The sequence below is a fragment of the Amphiura filiformis genome, chromosome 2 (genome assembly GCF_039555335.1).
Source record: "Amphiura filiformis chromosome 2, Afil_fr2py, whole genome shotgun sequence".
Classification (NCBI taxonomy): Eukaryota; Metazoa; Echinodermata; class Ophiuroidea; order Amphilepidida; family Amphiuridae; genus Amphiura; species Amphiura filiformis.
In genome coordinates, this window is record NC_092629.1 from 74638639 (window position 1) to 74661643 (window position 23005).

General features: G+C 33.7%; 2 protein-coding genes across 2 annotated transcripts in view; both read left to right on the forward strand.

Annotated features, from left to right (window-relative positions):
* LOC140143033 (hyalin-like) overlaps positions 1-8897 on the forward strand; it is a 30744-nt gene extending 21847 nt beyond the window's left edge. Inside the window, exon 18 of the mRNA XM_072165073.1 lies at positions 8739-8897. Within this exon, the coding sequence (XP_072021174.1) occupies positions 8739-8897 (159 nt within the window). The remainder of the gene's footprint in view (positions 1-8738) is intronic.
* On the forward strand, positions 8373-21538 carry LOC140143039 (hyalin-like). Its single transcript, XM_072165085.1, has 7 exons — positions 8373-8446; positions 9375-9454; positions 16566-16802; positions 17320-17550; positions 17966-18211; positions 20099-20305; positions 21282-21538. Exons 2-7 carry the CDS (start codon positions 9385-9387, stop codon positions 21536-21538), a joined length of 1248 nt encoding a protein of 415 aa, XP_072021186.1. The 5' UTR covers positions 8373-8446; positions 9375-9384.
* The last annotated feature ends 1467 nt before the right edge of the window (positions 21539-23005 follow it).

Below are 23005 nucleotides of genomic sequence, written 5' to 3' on the forward strand. Positions count from 1 at the left end.
TGTCATTTTTATTTGTCTCAATATTTGCAAACACACAAAAACACAAGTGGGAGCAATGAGTCTAGAAAAAAAAAAGAGCTTCGGTCGCCACCAGGCCGATGAAGAGCTGCGTATAGCTACTTGATACATTCAAGGTTTGTTATCAATACATGTACTCATTGATGTTGTTGGTTGTTGTTTTAAGGTAAACTTTAAGCCTACAAACTGGGGCGCAAACGAGCCAGAGCCCAATGGTGGTCAGCAGGAAAATTGTGTCGCAGTACAGCAGCATACCGGAAATTGGATTGACGCACCATGTTCTTGGCCCCTCAACTACATCTGCAAGAAAGAAGCCATAATACACTAAATTTCTGTTGGGATGTTAAAGTGCGCAAACAACGACTAATAGCGTTAAGGAAGTACACCATTATATTCTCAGGTGGTCATGGTAGTTTTTAAGGGAAACATGTAAAAGCACCAAGAGTCAACTCGAACAGGAAAAAAATGTTGGCAATAAACGGCATGAATTAATGTGCACTGTTCAATTAAACCCCTTTATGGGGCGAAAACTCGTAATCAAATAATCATATAATTATTATGTTATCTCATAATGTATCAATAAATTAAATGACTCATTGAAAGAGTCAAATCTAATGGTATGTCCGTAGACTAACTATATTAAGAATATAATATTGTTGGGAGATAAAAGTACTCTTCAATATGAAGATAAAAATACATGTTTGCAATTAGATTATTATAGTGTGACATTATGTTTATGTAAGTTCTAATTTTCAATGTATCCATATGCCATTTTCGGAGAGAGCCTAGATAAGCGTTACTGTTTGGAGTACACACGCCTATAATTCCATTGTCGTTAATGTATTAATGTTTCCCTCTCTGCTTTATACTCATCGCTGAAATAAGTGAGGCACAAGAAGAAGTATTACCTATCCTAGCACAAAAGACTTAAAATAAGGACCGAATTACATAGAAAAACGATTCCTTCATTCACAGGTTTTTAATTTTTTAAGAAATGTTTTGTACTTTTAGAGGGAGGGGTCATATTTGTAACCCTTTAGTAACGATTACCTAGGGTCTGACCTGTAAATGTAAATCACTGGTTTACAATGTGTTTTTTTTTTCAATGTCAAATCTTAATGTTTATAGCTGTAATAACTTGTAAATGCTGTAATATATTAAGCTCACTGAATGTGGAAAATTCATAGCATAAATCAAACCATAAAGAGGGGAGTTGTTAAAGCACCAACTAAGAACGAATTAAGAGTTATTCCGAACGACGCTACCCCGTAACAAGTGATGGAATCAAACGTTCTCACCGTACCAGTCATGCCACCAAGTGCTAGCAACACTTTCTCACTAAGCGAAAACGCAGAAATTTAATTTGTTAACAGTTAGGGGTAGCTAGCTCGGGGTCTAATCTTCGGGGTCTAATCTTTATGAAGATTTCTTTGACGAACCCTCGCCTTTAAAATATAGCCTACCCCCAAGGGTCTGGCTCAAAGTTTCATTAATTGAGATCTAATTGCATACCTGAATACAAAACCCACCCAAGTCCATCGAAACTGATTTCGAGAAAACTAATAAAGAAATGTGTATCCTACATGCTGGGTATCTATTCCACATGCTTAATAGACGTACGTAGAGGGCGGATTTGGTCTCAACTTTTATACACATGATATACCTATGTACATGTATAAGCAACAATTTCTGATGTCAAAGTATGTACTTGGGTGGATTTTGTATTCATATATTCAATTTATTCCTTTATTGTGATCATTTAAATTTAAACCAAAAAGTGCTGTATGTGTTTGTCGTTCACCTTAAGTGTGTCAGTTCAGTCCTCTCTATTGTATTAGAAAGTTTGATATTGGAGGTAGAAATTGTTGTTTTCTTTGTACGTAAGAAATGCGGTAGTATAGCACATTACTGATATTTGCTGTAACTGCTTTAGATTTACCAATTATATCATATTTTGTTTTCATAACTTTGGGTCTAATGTTTCATGGGATCAATGGGCAAAATATTGAGGTGTCCATTGATACCAAATCTTCAAATGTGCAGGGAGAAAAAGTGGGGACGGGTCATCCTCCATTACATAAATTAAAGTGAACAGAAAAAATAAAAGTGAGAAAAGTAATGCCCATGTATGTAATCATTAATATAAAATATTACGATGAGTAACAACGAAGCTACACACTAATAGAAATGATCTTATTCATACAGTTGGGTCAAAACCATATAAATCGGCAGTACTTGGAATTGAATCGGCAAAAAGAAAGTATCTCTAAACTAGCTACTCCTTTTTATTCATAAATCAAAGGCATTCTGGAAATTATGACGATCAAATCTTGTGAACTTTTTTTTTTACATCAATTTCAATAATCTCCGTGTGTTTTCTATGGGAAACTTACGTTACTAAAACAATGCAATGTCGCCTTTTAGTTCAAAAAGAAACCTTTGTTAAAGGGAAATTGATTACCTCAAAAAAGAGTTGAAAATTTTGATGAAACTTACAATTAGGATACTTTTCATTGAGCCTATTATATTTTCTGTAATTTTCTTTCCTAAGTACAAATCAAATCAAATTCAAATCAAATTTATTTATTTCTATATACATATATAAAGATTGTACATCCAAATAAACAGCAAGCAAAAAAGAACATATGGAGGAGTTGACCGGAAGACCAATGAGGCCTGATTAAACCAACCCCTAAACAAAATTCGTTGTAAAAAAAAGAACAAAATCACAAGAGACCTAACATGCAATTAAAGCCAATAAGACAAGACGGACTCTCCCCCATAAAAAAAAAAAAGAAAAAAAAAGGTTATTCATAAACTGAAATCATGTTTCGTTTAAGCTGATTACGAAAAAGTTTAATGGATTTGCAAGTCTTCGTTTTTTTAAATTTATACTGTTCCAAAAAGTGGATCCAGTAGCACAGATGGAATGACCAGAAAATACACGCTGACTATCCCTCGTAACAGTTAGGACGCTGGACAACCGATTGTTATTGTTCTGCAAGGCTCACTCAGTCATTTAATAAGGCAATACAAACGATCGAATTTGGTATTCAAATGAACAAAATTTTGAGTTTTTTCACCTTTTCAGTGTAAATTTTTTGTTCTCGGCCAAATGAAAAGCAATAATTTTCATTTTTTCAGTAAATGTCAGGAAAAACTGTAATGCTTGATACTGTATTTTTTTTCAAATCTTAGTGTTAAACTTAGTCGTGAAATTCAGTCATTTAGTGTAAGATTTTCGATTTTGATAGGCTTCAACTCTGCCCGCGAGCCTTTTTTTGGATCAACCTTTTAGCTTTTCAAAGTAATATAGTTCGCTAAAGAAGGATTTTCCCAACTTTCTAACGCACATCACCGTGAGCGATATATCATAGTTTTGTCAGAATTTCCGTTTTGATTCCATAATTTTTGACTACCAGCTGAAAAATTTTCAAATCCACGCGTGAAATACTAGCATTGTGGATCGATATCTCTGGGTGCCCGGCCTGGATACAGTGTTGCTAGAACTTCAATATAGCAAAGAAATTATCTAGTGTTTCAATTGTCATGAAGGTGACTGGGTATAGTGCCTTTTGTTTGTGATTGCTGGCCACCGAAAGTCACAATGAAGCAGCCAAAACAATACAAGGTTAAACATGGAAGTTTATAACAACTATTATAATGACCTAAAGGAAAAATCATTTATGGCAACAATGAGCCTTGCATTGTAAGTCATGGTTCAAATGTGTTGAGTACCCACCCAACCCCCATAGGCCTACATAATTTTACATACCGGTACCTTATAATATTTATATAGCACGGCTATAGCTATACATTTAGAAAGTAGGTCCTATAGCGCTAAATTATGACAAATAGGCCTACACAAACCCGAACGCAAGTCTGAAGGGTGTAATGAAAATGCCAACCCGCGATGGGGGGGTCATTCAAAATTCACCTGGAGATAGGAGGGACATAAAATTAAAATCCCCTCTAATAACACGCGAATTTTTCTAGGTTTGGATTTTCCCATGGACCTCATCCTAGGTAAATAAACAAACAAACAAGTAAACAAACAGACAAAATGGTTTTCATAATCATGGAATCCATAGCCCCTATAAATTGAAATTGCAGGCCTATCACGTGAGCAAATTTCCTAAATTCACCTCATTTACCAGAATTGGGGATTTGGGCTACCAAATCGCTGGTCAGGCAATCCTGGTTTTCAATGGAAAAGGAACCTGGTTGACAACAATTGAAATATCGATTATTTCTGCTGGTTGCTCTCGAAATAGAGTACTGAGTTTGACATTTTCGGAGCATGAACATGATGAAGGGAAAAGGGTAAAATAAAAACGGAAATTCTGACAAAACTATAATATATAGACCCACACGATGTGCTTTACAGAGGTGGGAAATATCTTTCTTTAGCAAACTATATTAGTTTGAGACGCTAAAAATGAATTCTGTAAAAAGCTCATGGGCGAACTAAAGGCCTATAAAAATCAAAAATATCACACTAAAAGACACAATTTGATGCTTAATTTTAACACCAGGATTTAAAAAAAAAAATGTTCATCCAAGCACTATGTTTTTATTTGACATTACTGAAGAAAAAAAAAATGTTGCTTTATATTTGACCGAGAAAATAAATTTCATAGCAAAAGGTGTATCTCGGAATTGTGCTGATTTTAACATGTATCGATCGACTTTTAGCGCGACTAAGCAGAACAAAAGAACGGTTGTCCTGCGTTTAGACTGGTAATTTTAACATAAATAATCATTCTTGGTGTTATTTAGTTTTAGAATACAGTAAGATGTACACTGCTCTATGCTACTCGTCTCGAAAAAGCTGCCTATAACGGAATAACAAATTACTTCGATTGAACTAAAGAATAGTGAAAGGCGAATTAACAAGTAATATGTGATGCGATCAAGTTAAATCAGTCGGAACTCGAAAATATTGATTTTGAGATATAGTCAAACAAAGGAACTATTTCCTTTTGTTTCCTTTTGTTTATTCTGTTTTCCTCTTTAACTGCTCATATCTTTGGAACTGGTTGCTCAATTTCAATGGGACTTTCTGCAAAATTCAGCTTTGTTAATGCTTCTTACTATCCTGTAAAAAACTGAAAATTTAATATTTCCGAGTTCCGACTGATTTTGCTTGATCGCATCACATATATTGATACAAGAAAGACAATGTAAACAATGGTAAGAAACCACTACCTAAGTAGAATCTATAATCAAATTATTCATTATTTATACAAAAATGGCTAATGCATGTACTATAGATATGTATATGTATATATACAGGGTGTCCCTGAAAAAAAAAACCTGTATCGTCGGGAACTGGATTGTTTGGGTATTTTAAGGCACATACCAAACATAACTAAATAACCGACGTTGTTGAGGAATATATCAGTTATCGCAAACTTTTTGAATTGTGACAATATTGACCGCTCCGTTTTTGAAATAAAAGAAGTTTACGAAACCATCTCATTATCAATCAAATATCTATCAATGACAATAGATGCCTCAATAGATGCCTCATGCGCAGTGATTAGCACTCCGAATACAGATCATCGAATGATTTTGAATCCGTGGAAATGTTTGAAATTGATGGAGTTTCGAAAATTTCTTATATTTCAGGAACGGCGTGGTCATTTGTCAAAATTCAAAAAGTATTATATGATATCTATTTTTTTCCTCAACTACGCCAGTTACTCAGTTTAATTTTGTTGTGGCGTTAAAATACCCAAACAATTAAGTTTCCGACGACACAGCTCTTTTAGGGACACCAGGTATAAACAAATGTAAATTAATAAGAGTACAAGTATAGTTAAATTCCAGTATACAATATAATTAATTAATTAATTAATTAATTAAATAATTAATTAATTATTGAACATGGATTTTTTGAAACCCTAAAAAATGTATAATATCGAAAGTAATAAACAATAGCAGCTTTTTCAATGCACTAAACATATACCTGATTTTCCTTTGTATTTATTTTGAGTAGACATTATTTATCTCCGTGTAATGTTTTAAACCGCGGTATTATGTTCTACTGGAAAACATACTGGTTATTTCAAATCTAAGTAAAGGGATTGTCCAATTTAAACCATTCTTGTGATTTTTTAGTAGTCTTTATAGTATTCTCAAAAGGAGTGCCTTTCTGAAACCATACCACGAAATATATAATTCGTGGTAGTGAACAGTACGTCCCGAATTCTATAAACAAGACATGTCTATCTTTAAAAAGACAACGCCATGGATGAAGTTCATGTTTCATATTTTTACATTGGCAAGTACTTTGAATGTTATTTTTTGATGCTGAATTGTGATTACCGTTTATGACACGACTTTCTGAAAATACAACAATATGTTAGTCTGAAACTCCTGCAAAGCTATGGATATGGCATCTTACTTACTCCATTCTATAGTCTACATTGTGTGTTTTCTCAGTCTTCAATCATTTTGTTTAAATTTGTTTAAATGTAATTTTATGAATCAAATAAAAAAGACAGAAAGTGACTTCACTTTAGTTATGTGTCATTAACAGTATTTATAATTAATAGTGTAAGACAATAATTTGTTTATTTTCTATAAGTGCATGTCAAAATATGGTGTACATTGTTCAATACAATAGGCCTACATAATTATATATTAAAGTATGCCCATATTATAGCTGGCCCCTAAAAACTTTATTTTCCATCGGATTTTTTTCCGTTGAAAAGACAAAACTGATGTTTAAGATAGCAATGATTTCATCAATAACATTTTGAGTCAGTTTTATCCATAAAATGATACAGGATAGGATAGATAATTACTTTGACTTCAATATGGTCCATAAAATGAAGATTTTGATTCTACAACATTATTAGATCTCCGGGTTAGATCTGTTATCAACATATCAATTATGCCCTCGCAGGCAACCAAACATCATGCTATCATGCTAAGCGGTCAACACAGCATGACCATGAAAATGCCACTGGTATGACCTCATTGGTGATATAATTTTTTTTTGTAAACCATGTTGATATGTTGTAGAATAAGTTATTGTTATATGCAGGCATAACCTATAACTTTTAAAGTCATATTTAATTCAAACATAACTTTGGCAATACTCACTCGTTTTCGTTCGTTGAAACGGCAAAACATACTTACTTTTCCTTACAAATCGAATAACAATAATTTAAAAAAATTACACCACAAAAAGTAGATTGAGATAATTCATACCAATACCAATAAAGTTAATCTCTTAACAAACAATTATTAGATTTATAAAGACATAGCAAACTTTCCATGCTACAGATTGGACCCAATACAAAATTCACCTGAATTAAGTGTAAATTCAGAATTAACCCACCATGGAGGAAAAATCTGTCAATTCGGTGAAATTACGAAATTGACCCTATATCAAAATGGCTAAACAATAAATACACCCCAGTTAAATGCTAGTTTTTGACCCTAGAACTACTGAGCCATATTTTGTAACACGGACTAATCTTCAATTAGAAAGGTCATACTTATACTGTTATATTTGGTACCCATAATTGGCCTCCTTACGGGGCCCCTAAAGTAACATGTAAAAATAAATACTTACATGTCACTTTAGGGGCTCCGTACCTCCTCTATCTATTGATACCAAAAAGGTACAACCATTGCCCCCACATAATGTCGCTATGACGTCATAATATGAGCGTGCTCATGCAAATTTGGGAAATTCTGGATATCAACAAAAGTATAAGCAAAATTGATATTCGGCTAAAATTGTATTTTCACGGAATTATTTTCTCCGAAATACAAAAGGAAATCGATATTTCAAGTTAACTTACAAGTAAAAAATTAAAAAATCAGCAACGATTGGAATAATTTTACAAAAGCGAAAACGGAAATCATGGATTTTACTGTATAAACCAATGGTGGGCCTCACCCCCATGGTCATTTATAGTTCGATGAATAAACTTTCGTTCAAACGACTAGAATGCGTTGGTATGCGTTCCAAAATCATCCTCAATGTATGGATTCCAGCAACCTGTCGAGTATAATCGTTTTAATAGTGCTTCGCTTTTTTAATATTACATTTCTTTTTGTCTTTATATTTCACCACCATCATCATCTATATACACCACCCTCAAAATGTAATTATCATCATCTCTCACCAACGGCATCGTGTTTATAAATGCGCTGTATAAAACCCTAATGGTTTTTATTTTAAATATTTATTATTTTGCTATTGTGACGACCCAGTGATCTCCTTTTACCATTTTACAATTATTGCCAATTTAGGTCATGCAAAATGTTTTACGCATGCGTGTGTTGGTAGCAACGGAATAGTCGCATTGAAATTTCATTTTAGTTCTGCTTCGCGCAGAACATCAACATTAATTTTGTCTCTATCTCCATAACCAACCAAATTACATGGAATAATTGGGAGGAAAGAGTAAGTATCCTAAAGAAATTGATTACTTTCTCTGTATGGAACGGAATTTGCTGTGTTTTGGTAAGATTGTTAGTAGTGATTATCAGTTTCTTTGTTTCTTTCAAAGGAATCTAAATATAATTATTATACCCTATTCGTGTTAGATGAATATGTTCGTTTTGGTTTTTTTTTGCATTTAAAATGACCTTTGCCAAGATATACTCATTAAATTTTGGTCCTTGCTTTTTAGGGATTGATTTAGTTTTGGTTAATTTTGTTTTGGTTGATTTTGTTTTGGTTGATTCTGTTGCAGACTCCGTCTGTTGTTGTTGTTGTTGTTGTTGTTGTTGTTGTTGTAACTGTTGTCGATCATGACATGGCACGAAGTACAATGCCACTCTTTATTCCCCATCGAGTGTTACGAGTAATACGATTATCACTATGTCAACTGGGTCGCGCTTTTGAGTCCTGAACCACAATTTGAATGATCGCCGCTTAAGGGGGTACTACACCCATATGGTAAATTTGTGACTATTTTTGCATTTTTTTTTTTTTTAATTATACACTGGTAACAAAAGTTATGTATATTATTGGGGCAAGATATCCAATTACTACACTGAAATTTCAGTGACTCAAGACAAGCGGTTCAGTATATATGATAGGAAACGAGGTACATCCTAGCGGTACCTTATTTCTGATCATAAATAACAAACCGCTTGTCTTGGGTCACTGAAATTCCAGTGTAGTAATTGGATTCCTTGCCCCTATAATATACATAACTTGTGTTACCACTGTGTTATTAGTTTTTGAGAAAAATGCAAAAATAAACACACATTTATCGATGGGTGTAGTACCCCCTTAAGGTCTACTCCAATACATACTGCCAATACATCGCTGGTAGATAGCATTGATTGTTAATCACTAAAAAAATCATGCGTATTATTTTCAGCTCTTAAATCATGTGGTTGTCGCACGTGGTGAACCGGTACAACGTAGTGCTGATGCTGCAACTGCTCAGTGTTCTACCAGGTAAGACCTCTACACTCCCACCCCACGCACCCACCCCACCCCACCCCTCCTATACAACTACACACTTTACAACCCAAACAAAACAACACCCATACATTTCCATACGACGGGTAAACATAAATATACTTATAATGATGAAATACGAATAACTTGCTTTATATACATAGCGCTCTTAATGTTACAATTTTTTTTTTTTACATTTTCTTAAACATGCATGTTAAACTTTGAAATCGTCAGAGATCGGGTGTAAAAAAGTATCAGTAATCGACAAAAATGCCAAATTTAAAATCAGAGTAGGAGAGTCCAAAAATGTCCAAATTAGAAGAACAATTAAGAAAGGGGCCACTTTTTCACGTTAAACTGTTAAAATTGCCTCACAAGTCCAAAGGAGGTGAAGTCCACCTTTTGCAATTTTTCAGGGAGTGTGGTCCACTGTTTGGAAATTCCGCAACTCCTACAAATATCCTGGCTCACCACCACCTTGAAAAACCCCAGAATTTAGTTATAGCGCAAACGTTCATATGGTCGCTTGGTTCCAACGAATATCTAATACACCTTCCATCCAATACTGTTACCAATGTAAGTTTTTGCTATATCAAAGGTTTTTGGTACGGATAGTTTCAAGTTTTTAGGATGCATTCAATCATTTGGTATTATGCTCCCTCATATTATACAGTCAGACAATAAATAGCATTTCATGGATCATTTATTCTGCTGTCTGTATGGAACACGTTTTAACAAAGTTCAGGAATTGGCACCAAATGTTCATTTATTCTGTATATTAATGTATTCATTGTTTAGATTTTCACCCTCAACGCTTTTAATCGTGTAAGTACAGAATCGTCCACTCAAGGTCACTGTGTTATAAACCCCCATCTGGTAATTATTTAAATTATATACTTATTTGGTCTTCAATTTATGTTTTTTAATGTGGTGGATATGCGTACGAAGTTTAGTCAGGGTCAGACCAGGGTCAAATGTCCCTTAAGTTTGAGGCGAGCGATAGCTCTTACTCGCCATTGAACGCCTACAGGATCGCTCCATGTGATTCTCACAAAATCGATCCAGTACTATTTCAGATGACCGCCTTAATCCATCAAGTCTCATTTTAATTGATCATATGATCAGCAATAGCCACTGGCTGATAGTTTTATATATTGAGATGTATACAACTTTTTTCTTCCACGTTTACCATAATTTTGATAATTAGTTAATTTGGGTTAATTATTAGACTTCTCCGTAGTCCACTTGCCCACTGTGCATACTCTGCCTATTGTATTTAAGCTTAAAACTCTGATTTAATTAATTTGTGCACAATTGATAGATTTTCACATGTGATCGTTTTAGTCACCATACTCCCTCTGTTTATTGGCGTCCAAAGTGGACTACTTACTTTGGATTGCGGATAACATGTTTAACACGGTTGTCTATGAATGAGATTGTCGGATTTCAGGCCTACTAAAATTGGCCATGATGTAACGGATCTTTAAATTGATCTGGCTTGTGATTGGTCGCCCATATCTCGTTATGGTTTAAATCCTCCGAGCACAAATTAAGTATTCTCGGGCCTTCAAATACGTTTTACCATGCTATTTTTTCTTATCAAAAGCGATTAATATTATGTGTCACTTCCGATGTGATTTTTGGATCGATTTTTGAATTACTTGTATTTATGAAATACTAATTAAATTGCTGGTGTTAATTGTTCAAAATTGTAATCTTTGTGTGTAATGTATTAAAGATGGGTAACCTGATTGACAACCTCATCCCCTCACTTTACCTTATCAAAATGCTGATTTTGGTATCAGGCGTTACAAATTAGTATATTTCCGGAGAAATCATCAAAAAACTGTCGAATTTGTCTCAAATGTGGTATACCATATTTTAGACTAATTCAACAGTTTTTTGCTCATATCTTCGGAAATACACCGATTTGGAACTCCTAAATTTAATATGTTAACAAAAAAAAAGGATCTCTCATTTGATATTAATTTATTACATGATCATGATGATTATCATTAATAAAAAACTGTAGACTACCAAAATCACGCTGTATAAAATGTCAGCAATTCCATAAGGAATTAGTCACAATTGCAAGGAAAATTTACATGTTCTTTATGCAAGAATGCTTGAAAGGGACGACATTTTATGTTATAGGTAAGGTTTTAAGAATTCGATTTTCCAAATATATCAGGTCACCTTCCTTTAACTATAATGCAATGTTTCCACTAAATTAGGATCAGCTCGTAATCGACGAGCTTATAGTATCGCGGATTAATATCTATATATTTTTATTTCGAGAACAGTTTTGTGACATTTTGCTAGAAGCATCACAAAATAATTATTCGTTCAACTCCGATACGTATTCTTTTTTCTTTAACCCGGTATCACTTTTAATGGGGGGGTTCTACGAGCTGATCAAACTATAAGTAGTCGATATTTGACCATTTTTGAAATCAGTCTACTGGAACTAAAATTCTGCAACTCACACTGCTACGTTATGTACGATGCCATCGGACTTCATCAGGCATCTAATTGATGATGGTGTGACGTCAACGTAGGAAATTGATGGTATTGGATTAATTTAGTATTAGATTAATCTCAAAAATAATGTTTTAAAGTACGGGATGAATAATCGACATCAAGATATTTGTTACTACATAAATCCATTAATCGATGCAGCATCCAATTTGGTCGCATTGTCTTAGTGGATTAAAATTAATTTAAACCAATGTGATCGCTTTTCACAAAATTGAAAAGTAATATTGGTATTAAATTTGAACATGAAATTGAATATTTGGCTTCACTTGCGGGCTTAATTTACAAGCCAACGCGTATCGGCATGCAATAAACATCAATCATTTTGAAATGACTGTAGAACAATGGATCATACTTCAATCGTTAGAGTGTGGCGTTTGAGATATTACCAGATAGATTGATCGGGCCTTTTATGATTTTTGGAAAAAAAAAGTAAAAAAAGTCCGATATAATTTATTTTAAAAAAATAGGCTAATCGGTCGCAAGTAGGATGGTAAATTCCGTTAAATTTAAGTAAGCATAGTTATTAGTGTTTCATAATTTATAAGCTCGCTCGTCGCTATGGCTTTTAACAAAAGAATGCCGTTGGTAATGACAACCGAAATGTCAGTAGAAACAAATAATTTAATCCTTAAATTCAAGCGATAATAACACCGACGCTTGAAACATTAAAGGAGGATGATCATATAAATAACATATTTTGGGTGCAAGTGGAAATATCTTTTTTTTTTCATTTGACGCTGTGAAATAATAGGACTGACAAAATGATTTGTTTTGATTTTCTGAGACTAGATGTGTATAGCCCGCTTATTGTCCGGCCTTCAAATACATGTTGTATTTTTTTAATATTATTTTAGAAATAATTCAATTACTGGTTTGAGTGGTGATGGATTAATGTCATGCAAGCAATACGCAAATGCCAATTGGTAAAATTGGACCATCCTCCTTTAAATGAACATTTTATCATACAAGTACATTGTATTTCTTTGTCGTCATGCATGATTCATTCATGGCAAGACACATAATAATTCACTGCACTACTTGAAGCAGTTAAAAGCAATTAATATATAAGATGAGACTTTATCAAGACTTGAAATTTAGTATGGAATATTTTTTCCTAAAATTCCACGACTCGTCTGGACGGAGTCTGCATAAACCGTGCGGGCTAAATATTATTAGGGTGTGTCTGTAGATGGTGTAAAATAATTGCTTGATAGAAAATGTGCTTTCCATAATGTAGCGAATTTGCCTAAAATGATGGGTTTAAGGAGGCCTAATTTGGGCTTTGTGGGGAACACAATTTCAGACTTTATGCAACATTGTTATTATCAATTTTATAGTGGTTTTTAGGTGATATTTCTTAAACTTTGTCAGCAATTGCCATGCATCACAGCTGAAATACACTTGCAATGCACCAATTATTTTAACATGGGAGGAGCTTATTATATGGCTCTACAGAGTAGTACGTACTCCGTGGCGTACCGTGGCCGCCCCTACCCCGGGGGCTGAAGAAAATTCAATTTTTGCCGCCCCTTCGTCAACAGCCCCAAAAAGGTTGACCCAATTTTTTTTTCGGTCGTTTGAAAAAAAAATTATTTTTTTTAATTACTAATTCTTTTTGCCACCCCTTCGTTTTGCCGCCCCTTCTGACTCCGCCGCCCCTTCATTCTGGCCACCCTCTCCTTTGACCCCGGGGGGCTGGCGCCCCCAAAGGCCCCCCCCCCAAAATGGTACTCAGAAATTTTGAATGGCCCCCACTGGGGTCAAATGTTATAACTGCGCGAATTCCTTGTTGTCCAATGAACTTATGCTTTTTCATTCTGGAAAGGTTTCTATACAAAAACGATTATCATATAAACCATCATGCGAACATTTTCAACTTCGATACATCCGAGCACAAGTTTTCCTCCAAGAGCTTCCAAGCAGAGAACAACAAGCAGTGAATGTCTCCACCACAGTCTTTTATTACACTACACGGTTGAGTGCATAGTAATGTGATAGGTGTGGAGCTTATAGTCGAAAAACGTGCCTCTTTGATTGTTATTTGTCGAAACTTCAAGTGTTCCTTCTTCCAATCAGATTTTTTTTTATATCAAACGAAACTTCCCCCTAAACACTTTTAGTCACTAGGTCAACAGATAACGCAATTCATTGTTATATATAGCAAGGCGAATGTGGTAAATCTGTTGAAAACTACCTATCCAAGCACATTTTTGACCAAAATATAGGTTTTGAAAGTCAAAACATCAAGTGTTCCTTACAATATTTGTCAAATGTTATGTCAATAATTGAAAAAGCACACTTATATTGTCCATACACTAGAGTCACTAGATTGAGCAATGGCCAATTCTCTTTAAATTGCTAATCTTAAATTAATTAATTAATTAACCGTATTAATTAATTAACCGTATTAATTAATTAATTAATTTATCTATTTATTTATTTATTTATTTATTTATTTATTTATTGATTTATTTATTTATTTATTTATGTATTAATTAATTAATTTATTTATTTATTTATTTATTTATTTATTTATTTATTTATTTATTTATTTATTTATTTATTTATTTATTTATGTATTGATGTATTTATGTATTTATTTATTTATTTATTTATTTATTTATTTATTTATTTATTTATTTATTTATTTATTTATTTATTTATTAAAAATTCAAAGAACAGACCTGGCATGAAACTTAGAGTAACGACTACATATTCTGGAAGGTCTGTTCTTTGAATTTTTATACGCTATCCCTTATGGGATTGAGCACTTTATTCAAAAGATAGTCTAACTTGAGTAAAATGTTGTTAATTAATTAATTAATTAATTAATTAATTAATTAATTAATTATTTATTTAAATAATTTATTTATTAATTATTAATTAATTAACTTCTACATTCTATCAACCACAGGCTGTGTGGAGTTTGATTGACAGGATAATCAGACTTCTATTATAGTACTCCTCTGCCCCATAATTTATGACGTCACAAGGTTTAGTTTGCTCCATCTGAAATTCGCTCTTAGTTGTCAAATAAATATTTCCAAGCACAAAGCAGCGTGTTAATCGTCTCTTTTTTTTTCTTCACATTGGTTACCACGGAAATAACATAATGTCTTACATTAATAATTTATCATTTTATTTTATATGAGACTATTTTGTATGAATACGATGTACGCATGTTGCAGGCTCAAGCCTGCAAGGCCTAAAATACCATATCACTATGCTCATACTTTATTTAGATATTCTATTCGGAATAGCTTTTAATTGTGTTTTTCTAGCTTTAGTGTATAAATGGGTATCTGACATAAAATGAGATACATATCCCCTTGACAACGATCAGCATTAGATGTGCTTAGTATACAAATAATGAATGCGTAAGCGCGCAGTGATAAAAAATATTAAAATGTATACATTTAGACTTACCGAGTGAAATGGAATTGTCTAAAGTTGACAGAGTGGTTCATTAAATTAAAATAGTACATGCAATCTAAAAGATCAAATTAAATTAATTTTATTATGAAAGAAGATATAAATATTACTCGATATATACGAACACTCTAACATTTTGCCTTGTCATTTGTTTAATGTGAGGTATCAAAATGTTAAAAACAAATTCTTCAATTGCAACCCAGCAAACACAAAACGTTTTTAAAACGTTTTAAACAGGTTATATTTTGTGTTCTTGGTTTTGGTAAAACTGTTTTAATAACATTAAAATATCGGGTTATATAACGGTCATGAAAACATTTTAAAACGTTATGTATGAAACACATTGCAAAACAATTTTTAAAATGCTTTTAAAATGTTATTTGGAATTATATTTTTGCAAACATTGTTTGCCAAATATTTTGACAACAGTTAAATAATATTATGTTAGAATATTTGCAGGAGGTTAGCAAAAGATGTTTCTTAATGTTATGAAAACGTTTTATACCCTTTATATAACCCGACATTTAAAAGTTTTCTGACAACCTTTTCTAACCTTTGGAGAATGATGTCAAAAGCGTTTTGTATTTGATGGGAAGGTAGCAGTAGTGGGTAGTAAAAGGTTTAAATTAAATCTTTTATTGGAAACAACTTTTACAATTTGCTACGTTGCGTCCATCAAACTTCATCTTTCGTATTGAAGATGTGTATAAAGTTTCATAAAACACCCAAACATCACATATATATATTCAATACGAAAGATTAACATTTTAATACGACGGTCGGCCTTTCCTCCCAGCTACATACACTTTAGGTTACATATCATTATAAAGTTTATTTCGACGACTGTTAAATGTCCAAATTTTCAATTTTTCATAATTTGCCATAAAATTTGTATTATATCGCGAGTTAAAAAAAAATCAACATTATTTTATATCAGAAGGGCGTTCCGCGTATTCAGAATGCCATTCGTCTGATGTGCTCTCAGGTCCCACAAACAATACTGTACAAAGGTCCGAGCCCTTAATAAAGAGTAAGTGGTCCGAACCCTTAATGAAGAGTCAAAAATACAGTGGTGTCCATTCTTATAGCTTTAAATAAAAGGTGTTCAAATTATATTTTCCTTTCTGTACACTTTTAGAAACCATGATTCATGTTCGAGCACATCAAACGTGTGAAGTTGGTCGAGAGAAAAACGAGGATGATGATTTCCGATGGGTTCTGCCGTACAAGGATCCATGTCAATGTAAAAAGGTCAGGTATGGAGGATTGAATACATTCACACCTAAACGACCGTTTAAACCAGTCTACGTTGAGAAACCATTGGTTGGTGACAACGTTGGAGAGATCAGGGATCATTATGATCTGAATTGCATTGGTAAGGCGATTGTAACTTTAATTTTAAAAGATGCTCCATAGTTTTTACTTTTTATCTCTTATTTGTTCAAAACATCAGAAATCTACAATGCCAATAATTACTCTCTCCAGGTATAGGCTGTTTTTTTCCTATCAGTTTGTGGCATCGCTTAGTATGATAATGATTTATTATATGTATTTATATTGAAAACGCAATTTGGCCTTTAGGCAAAGATGTTATTTTGTAATTAATTGAAATTAAAATAAACGTCAACATCTTGACATCTACAAGTGATTTAAAAATAATATAAACATTTTTGTCATATTTTGTCCTACTTTTTCATATTGTTTTTGTTTTGTTTTCATTCAATTAGGTGAATTGATTTACACAGAACATACCCTCTGCAGAGTCAGCATCCGGTATTTCATCTTAAAACTAACATTTTCTAAGATGTAGGTTTTAACCCTTACGGGTCCAATCTGGAACAAAGAAACTGACTAACATCGCTATAATCTTCTTTTACTTTCATGATACAAAGATATGACTTGTCCAATTAACGCATCAGTGGAAGGAGAAACCGACCCAGGACAACCTACAGGCATGATAACGTGGAAGACTAAAGCAATCGGCAACGACGGCGAACCGTTGAGCGTGGTTTGTGATCCACCGTTAGGTTTCAGTTTTCCGATTGGACACACAAATATCACTTGTTTAGCTGAAGATCAAAGAGGGAACAACAAAAGCTGTGCCTTTGACGTTTCTGTTATCGGTAAGTTATGGTTACTAGTAATTGGTAGTATTGTTTTGCTTCTTGCTGTTTGAAAACTTATCGAGGAAGTGAAGAAGTTATTTAGTAAGACAACGACATTGATTAATGGAAAGGAGCGAAGGTTTGTGGCACTCAATGCATGTATAAAACAGTCAAAATGTCAACAATCAATAAGAACTTGTACTACTGTAATGAATTAAACATTTAATACAACATTTGGAATTGTATACACAGATAATGAAATTTGAGAATTTTAGTTTAGAAGCACTTATTTAGTAAGTTTTTTTTGTTAATTAAATTATAATCACCGATGTCAAATACCGGTAATTTACCAATTTAGACGAATATGTTGGGAAATCTTTAGCACTTGGATATGGAAATACTGCAAGTGTTTTATTATTGTCGTTATATCCAGATAAGGAATCCCCAGAGATAACGCAATGTCCATTAGACCAAGAAACGATAACAAGCCCAGGAGCAACCACCGCCATGGTTACATATCTGACACCAAATGCTACGGATAACTCTGATGACGTAATAAGTCTAATCTGTTCTCCACCATCAGAATCTGAGTTCCATTTGGGACGAACAAATGTCAGCTGTCTAGCAGAAGACAGCAGTGGTAATAACGGGACTTGTAACTTTGAAATCCATGTCATAGGCAAGTAAAATGTATATATTATAATATTTTATGTACATAATAGTTAGTGCACACAAACGCGCACAAACACAATCCCCACCCATTTTGCACATGCCAAATATTTAGAATACTAATATATATTGCGACCGCAGCGAGCTGAAAAATTTGCAGATTAAAGCCTTTCTGTACTGTTTTCCTAAGACTTTTTAGATCGTTTTATATAAAAGGCACACCATGAATGTGTGCCAAAAATTGCTTATTTGACTGGTGTAAACAGTGCGCCCCTCCATACTGCAGTTACTGTCCGTTTTCCTATACACAATACACAGTGCTCTCACCATTGACGCGTGACCCCTACAAATGATGTACGTTGCAAGAATGGGCACTTGCCTAGTTAACATCACTGTGTGAAAAATAACCAGCCAATATGTTAGCTATTCTCCAAACTTCTAGCAAATATATTTCTCTAACATGACCTAAAATTACAGCTAGGTTAGATGTTCAGAAATAGTCGCACTTTTGTAAAATATGAGTGAGGGCAAGGCATAGCTAGCCAATTCCCCGTGTTAATTGAATGGAGATTTGACCGAAAATATTGGTATCGGACCGCTCACTTCTGAAGGATGCCACAAAAACGGTACAAGCTACATCTTAACTATTCTCTGGCAATCATCATGATGAGTTTCTTATATAGTATGCCGAAATTGGGTACTGTAGGTGATTGACAAATGGTCGCACTTTTCTGATAAATAAGTGACAGTGAACTTGAAATATCAGCGCCCATAAACCCAAGTTAGTAGCTAGTTAGTGGAGGCCGTCACGGGACTGATTATTGATTATTGAAGTGCCTTATTAATAGATACGCACGAAATAGGGCAAGAAAAAACAAACCGGGACACTTTTGGAGACATCATCATCATCATCATCATCATCATCATCATCATCATCATCATCATCATCATCATCGACATCATCATCATCATTACTTTCTACATTTTTTCTACACAACATAGGGCCTACCGTTTTAATAAGATTTTTTTCTTGAAATGCATGTAACTATAATTATTGTTTAGAGCGTGATGAAATAAAACATCACGATTTTCATCACAAAACAAATATAATGCATAAGAAATCGTTTGTTTTAGAGCGTGATGATGAAATAAAACATCACGATTTTCATCCCGAAACAAAGTAATACATAAGAAATCAATTTTTCGTGAGTGATGAAATAAAACATCAAAATTGTCATCACGAAACAAAGTAATACATGAGAAATCGTTTGTTTTAAAGCGTGATGAAATAAAACATCACGATTTTCATCACAAAACAAAGTAATAGGCCTACAAAAGAAATACATTTTCGAGAGTGATTAAATAAAACATCACGATTTTCATCACGGAACAAAGTAATACATAAGACATCGTTTGTTTGATTGCAATCAACCGCGACAGTTCGTCTCACACACATAACAATGCACTGCGATCAAATAGGTTGATGACAACATTTGATTGAATGAACTGCACTGCGCCATGATTACGTGCACCGGTTCAAATCCTTTGTTTGGAGCCAATCAATAATTTCACGTACAGCCTCTATGCAAATTAGAGTTTACACACGCTGCAGCTGGGGTAATCGAGCGAAGCTGGTTGCCGTTAGTGATCGAATGCATGAGCTTATTTGCTTTACTGAATCGATTTACTGGATTAATTTCCTGTTAACTGGGTTTAATGCCACAAAGGTCGAATCGCCTTTGCCATGGACCATGACTGCATCATGCACCACATTTACAATGCGTTTAAATAATTACAAACAATACTTCGCGTAAGGGAATGATATTGGAAATACTTTTAGAATCATCATCACTTTCAAAATACTTTTTAACATGCATTTTACCGTATTTATAACCAGACAAGGAACCGCCTGTGTTTAGTACGCAGTGTCCTGCAGACAGACAGATGGTCACAAGCCCTAGAAACGCCACAGCCATGGTTACATATCAGACACCAAATTCTACTGATAACTCTGGTGAGGAGGTGGATGTAGTGTGCTATCCGGTATCTCAATCTGAGTTTCCTATAGGATTAACAACAGTTACGTGTGTAGCACGTGATGGCAGTGAGAATAATAGGACATGCGACTTCAAAATCGAAATCGAAGGCAAGCAAACACTTTAGTTTATTGTTCTTTTTATATTTTTATAAGCAGTAACATTAACACATTTATTGCCAATTTGGTATAGCTTCCATTAGGAAAAAAAATCACTATTTTAAGCAATTTATTATATGGGTTGAAAGAATGGTATAAAAATATAATATACAATGTGCACTGTGTGTAGACATGTATTTATGTTTTCAATGAGAATACGTGACTATTCTTTCATTTATTATAACTCGTGAACTTTCATTGAATATTCTGAGAGGTAATCATTGCTGTAAAGTGCTACCTTTTGAAGTAAACACCAATGGATAACTCTTAACGTGGATGCATCGTATGTCAAGTGCGTTAACCCGTGGTAATAATGACAGTTCCATTGAACCCTGGGAGGGTTAATTAGTTTAGACATTTTAGTTCAACACCACTGGGCTATTTTTAAAGTGAAGCAACGTATACTTTTACCGCGCAACTTTTTGTTTAAGGGAAGACTCTTATCAAAATCACTTTTTCTTTAATAAAAGTGCTATGCTTACCAAATTTGGTTTGTAGGACCTTTGGGTCATTAAAAAGGCGGCCATATTGGATTTGAAGGTGTCAACTTTCAAAATAGTACATGCACCCAGGGAGATCAGCTAGGAACTTGGTTTTTATTTAAGACGAAAGAGAAAAATCATATTGAAAAAAAAAAGTTGGATTCGGTTTTTGTTTGTTTTTAAATTATTTTGGTCAAAAACAGAAAAAAAACCCACTGGGCTCATAATTATTGCAAACCCCCTTATTTGACTGGTGTAGACAGTGTTCCCCTCCCCACATTTACAATGTGTTTAAATATTACAAAACAATACTTCGCGTAAGGGAATGATATTGGAAATACTTCTAGAATCATCATCACTTTCAAAATACTTTTTAACATGCATTTTACCGTATTTATATCCAGACAAGGAACCGCCTGTGTTTAGTACGCAGTGTCCTGCAGACAGACAAATGGTCACAAGCCCTAGAAACGCCACAGCCATGGTTACATATCAGACACCAAATGCTACTGATAACTCTGGTGAGGAGGTGGATGTAGTGTGCTATCCGGTATCTCAATCTGAGTTTCCTATAGGATTAACAACAGTTACGTGTGTAGCACGTGATGGCAGTGAGAATAATAGGACATGCGATTTCAAAATCGAAGTCAATGGCAAGTAAACAATTTACTTTACGTCGTACAAACTAAACGCATATAACAAAACAGTGAAGCAAATAGCACGTAGATCAGTAAATAATGGAAAGCAAAATACTAATATGCGCATACATAAATTACATGCATTTGTAAAGCGCAATTGTTTTACAAATAAATCGAATCCAAGTCGGTGTAAAACATATGACAGGATACAATGTGACAAAAATATAACACAATAACATGATTATCAACTATACATGGTAACCAATATTGATTTCATGATAATCCATAGACTAACGCATAAAATATACAACACTAGTCCACATAATGCATCATTACAAACATTCGCATACGTATATACATACACCTCTAACAGCCACACACAAAAACCGCATATCGCTGATAAACATCATCGCCGATACTTCTTATTTATTTTTTCCTAGGTTTTTTGTCTGTTTGTCGGGTCAGTCCGTAAGGACATACGTTTTTCCTTGGGTCCATGGAAATTCCAAACACCGGACCAAGGCCAAATGCATAAGCAAGACTTTAGAAACAATCACATCTGTAGTCACTATTATGTTGTGTGTTCGCACCCATGGCATATCTATCTGAGTCCAATCTTTAATATTGACATTTATAACTAAAAGTAAATTAATTTTCAAAGGGTATGGCGGACGGAATCAGAACAAAACCTACATATTAATGTACTTAAGGCGATTTAATACCCTGATTTTCATCAGTACCCATCTTCTTTTTTTTGTTGCAAATTTATAAAGTATATATATATGTTCATCATCTCATGTCCTGAACTTATAAAATATCTCTACATACAAAGTGGTTTTAAACCATTTTAGAAAATCATTTTAGCCCTATTTATTTTTTTGTTTACTGTATCCTGGTAACTGAGATGTGTGTTTCATAACAAACCATAATTTATTCTATTGAACATGTCCAAGTAGAATACATGAATAGAATACATTAAATCCTTTGTTATACTATCTATAGAAATACACTCACTGATTATAACACTGAATAAATTAAATAGGCCTTAATAATCTCTTCCACATAGACAATTTAATATTACACCATGTATGTATCATCTATAATATGTTGTTGGGAAAAGAGATTAAAAAAGGCTATACGGTCATCAAAGGTCAGGTTATAGGTCAATTGGTTCAGGTCAAATTCAGGCATCAATTTTGAATACATGTGATAGTCTGTGATATCATACATGTCATAATGAGGCATCAATTTTGATATTTTGTCTGTTACTGGATATATAATGGAAATGTGTGAGGTGGATATACTAAAATACCTTGGGATGTAAATGGTGAGTACAATTTAGATTGCCTAGTTGAGTTGGATTGGGCAAACAAATATAAAATAGTTACCAAAATCACAAAAATGAAGCTTACGGAAAACTACCTAATATGGTGATATAGGTGACAAAAAATACAATCTTTTTCAACATTGCTGTAGTGTGGTTGTGGTAA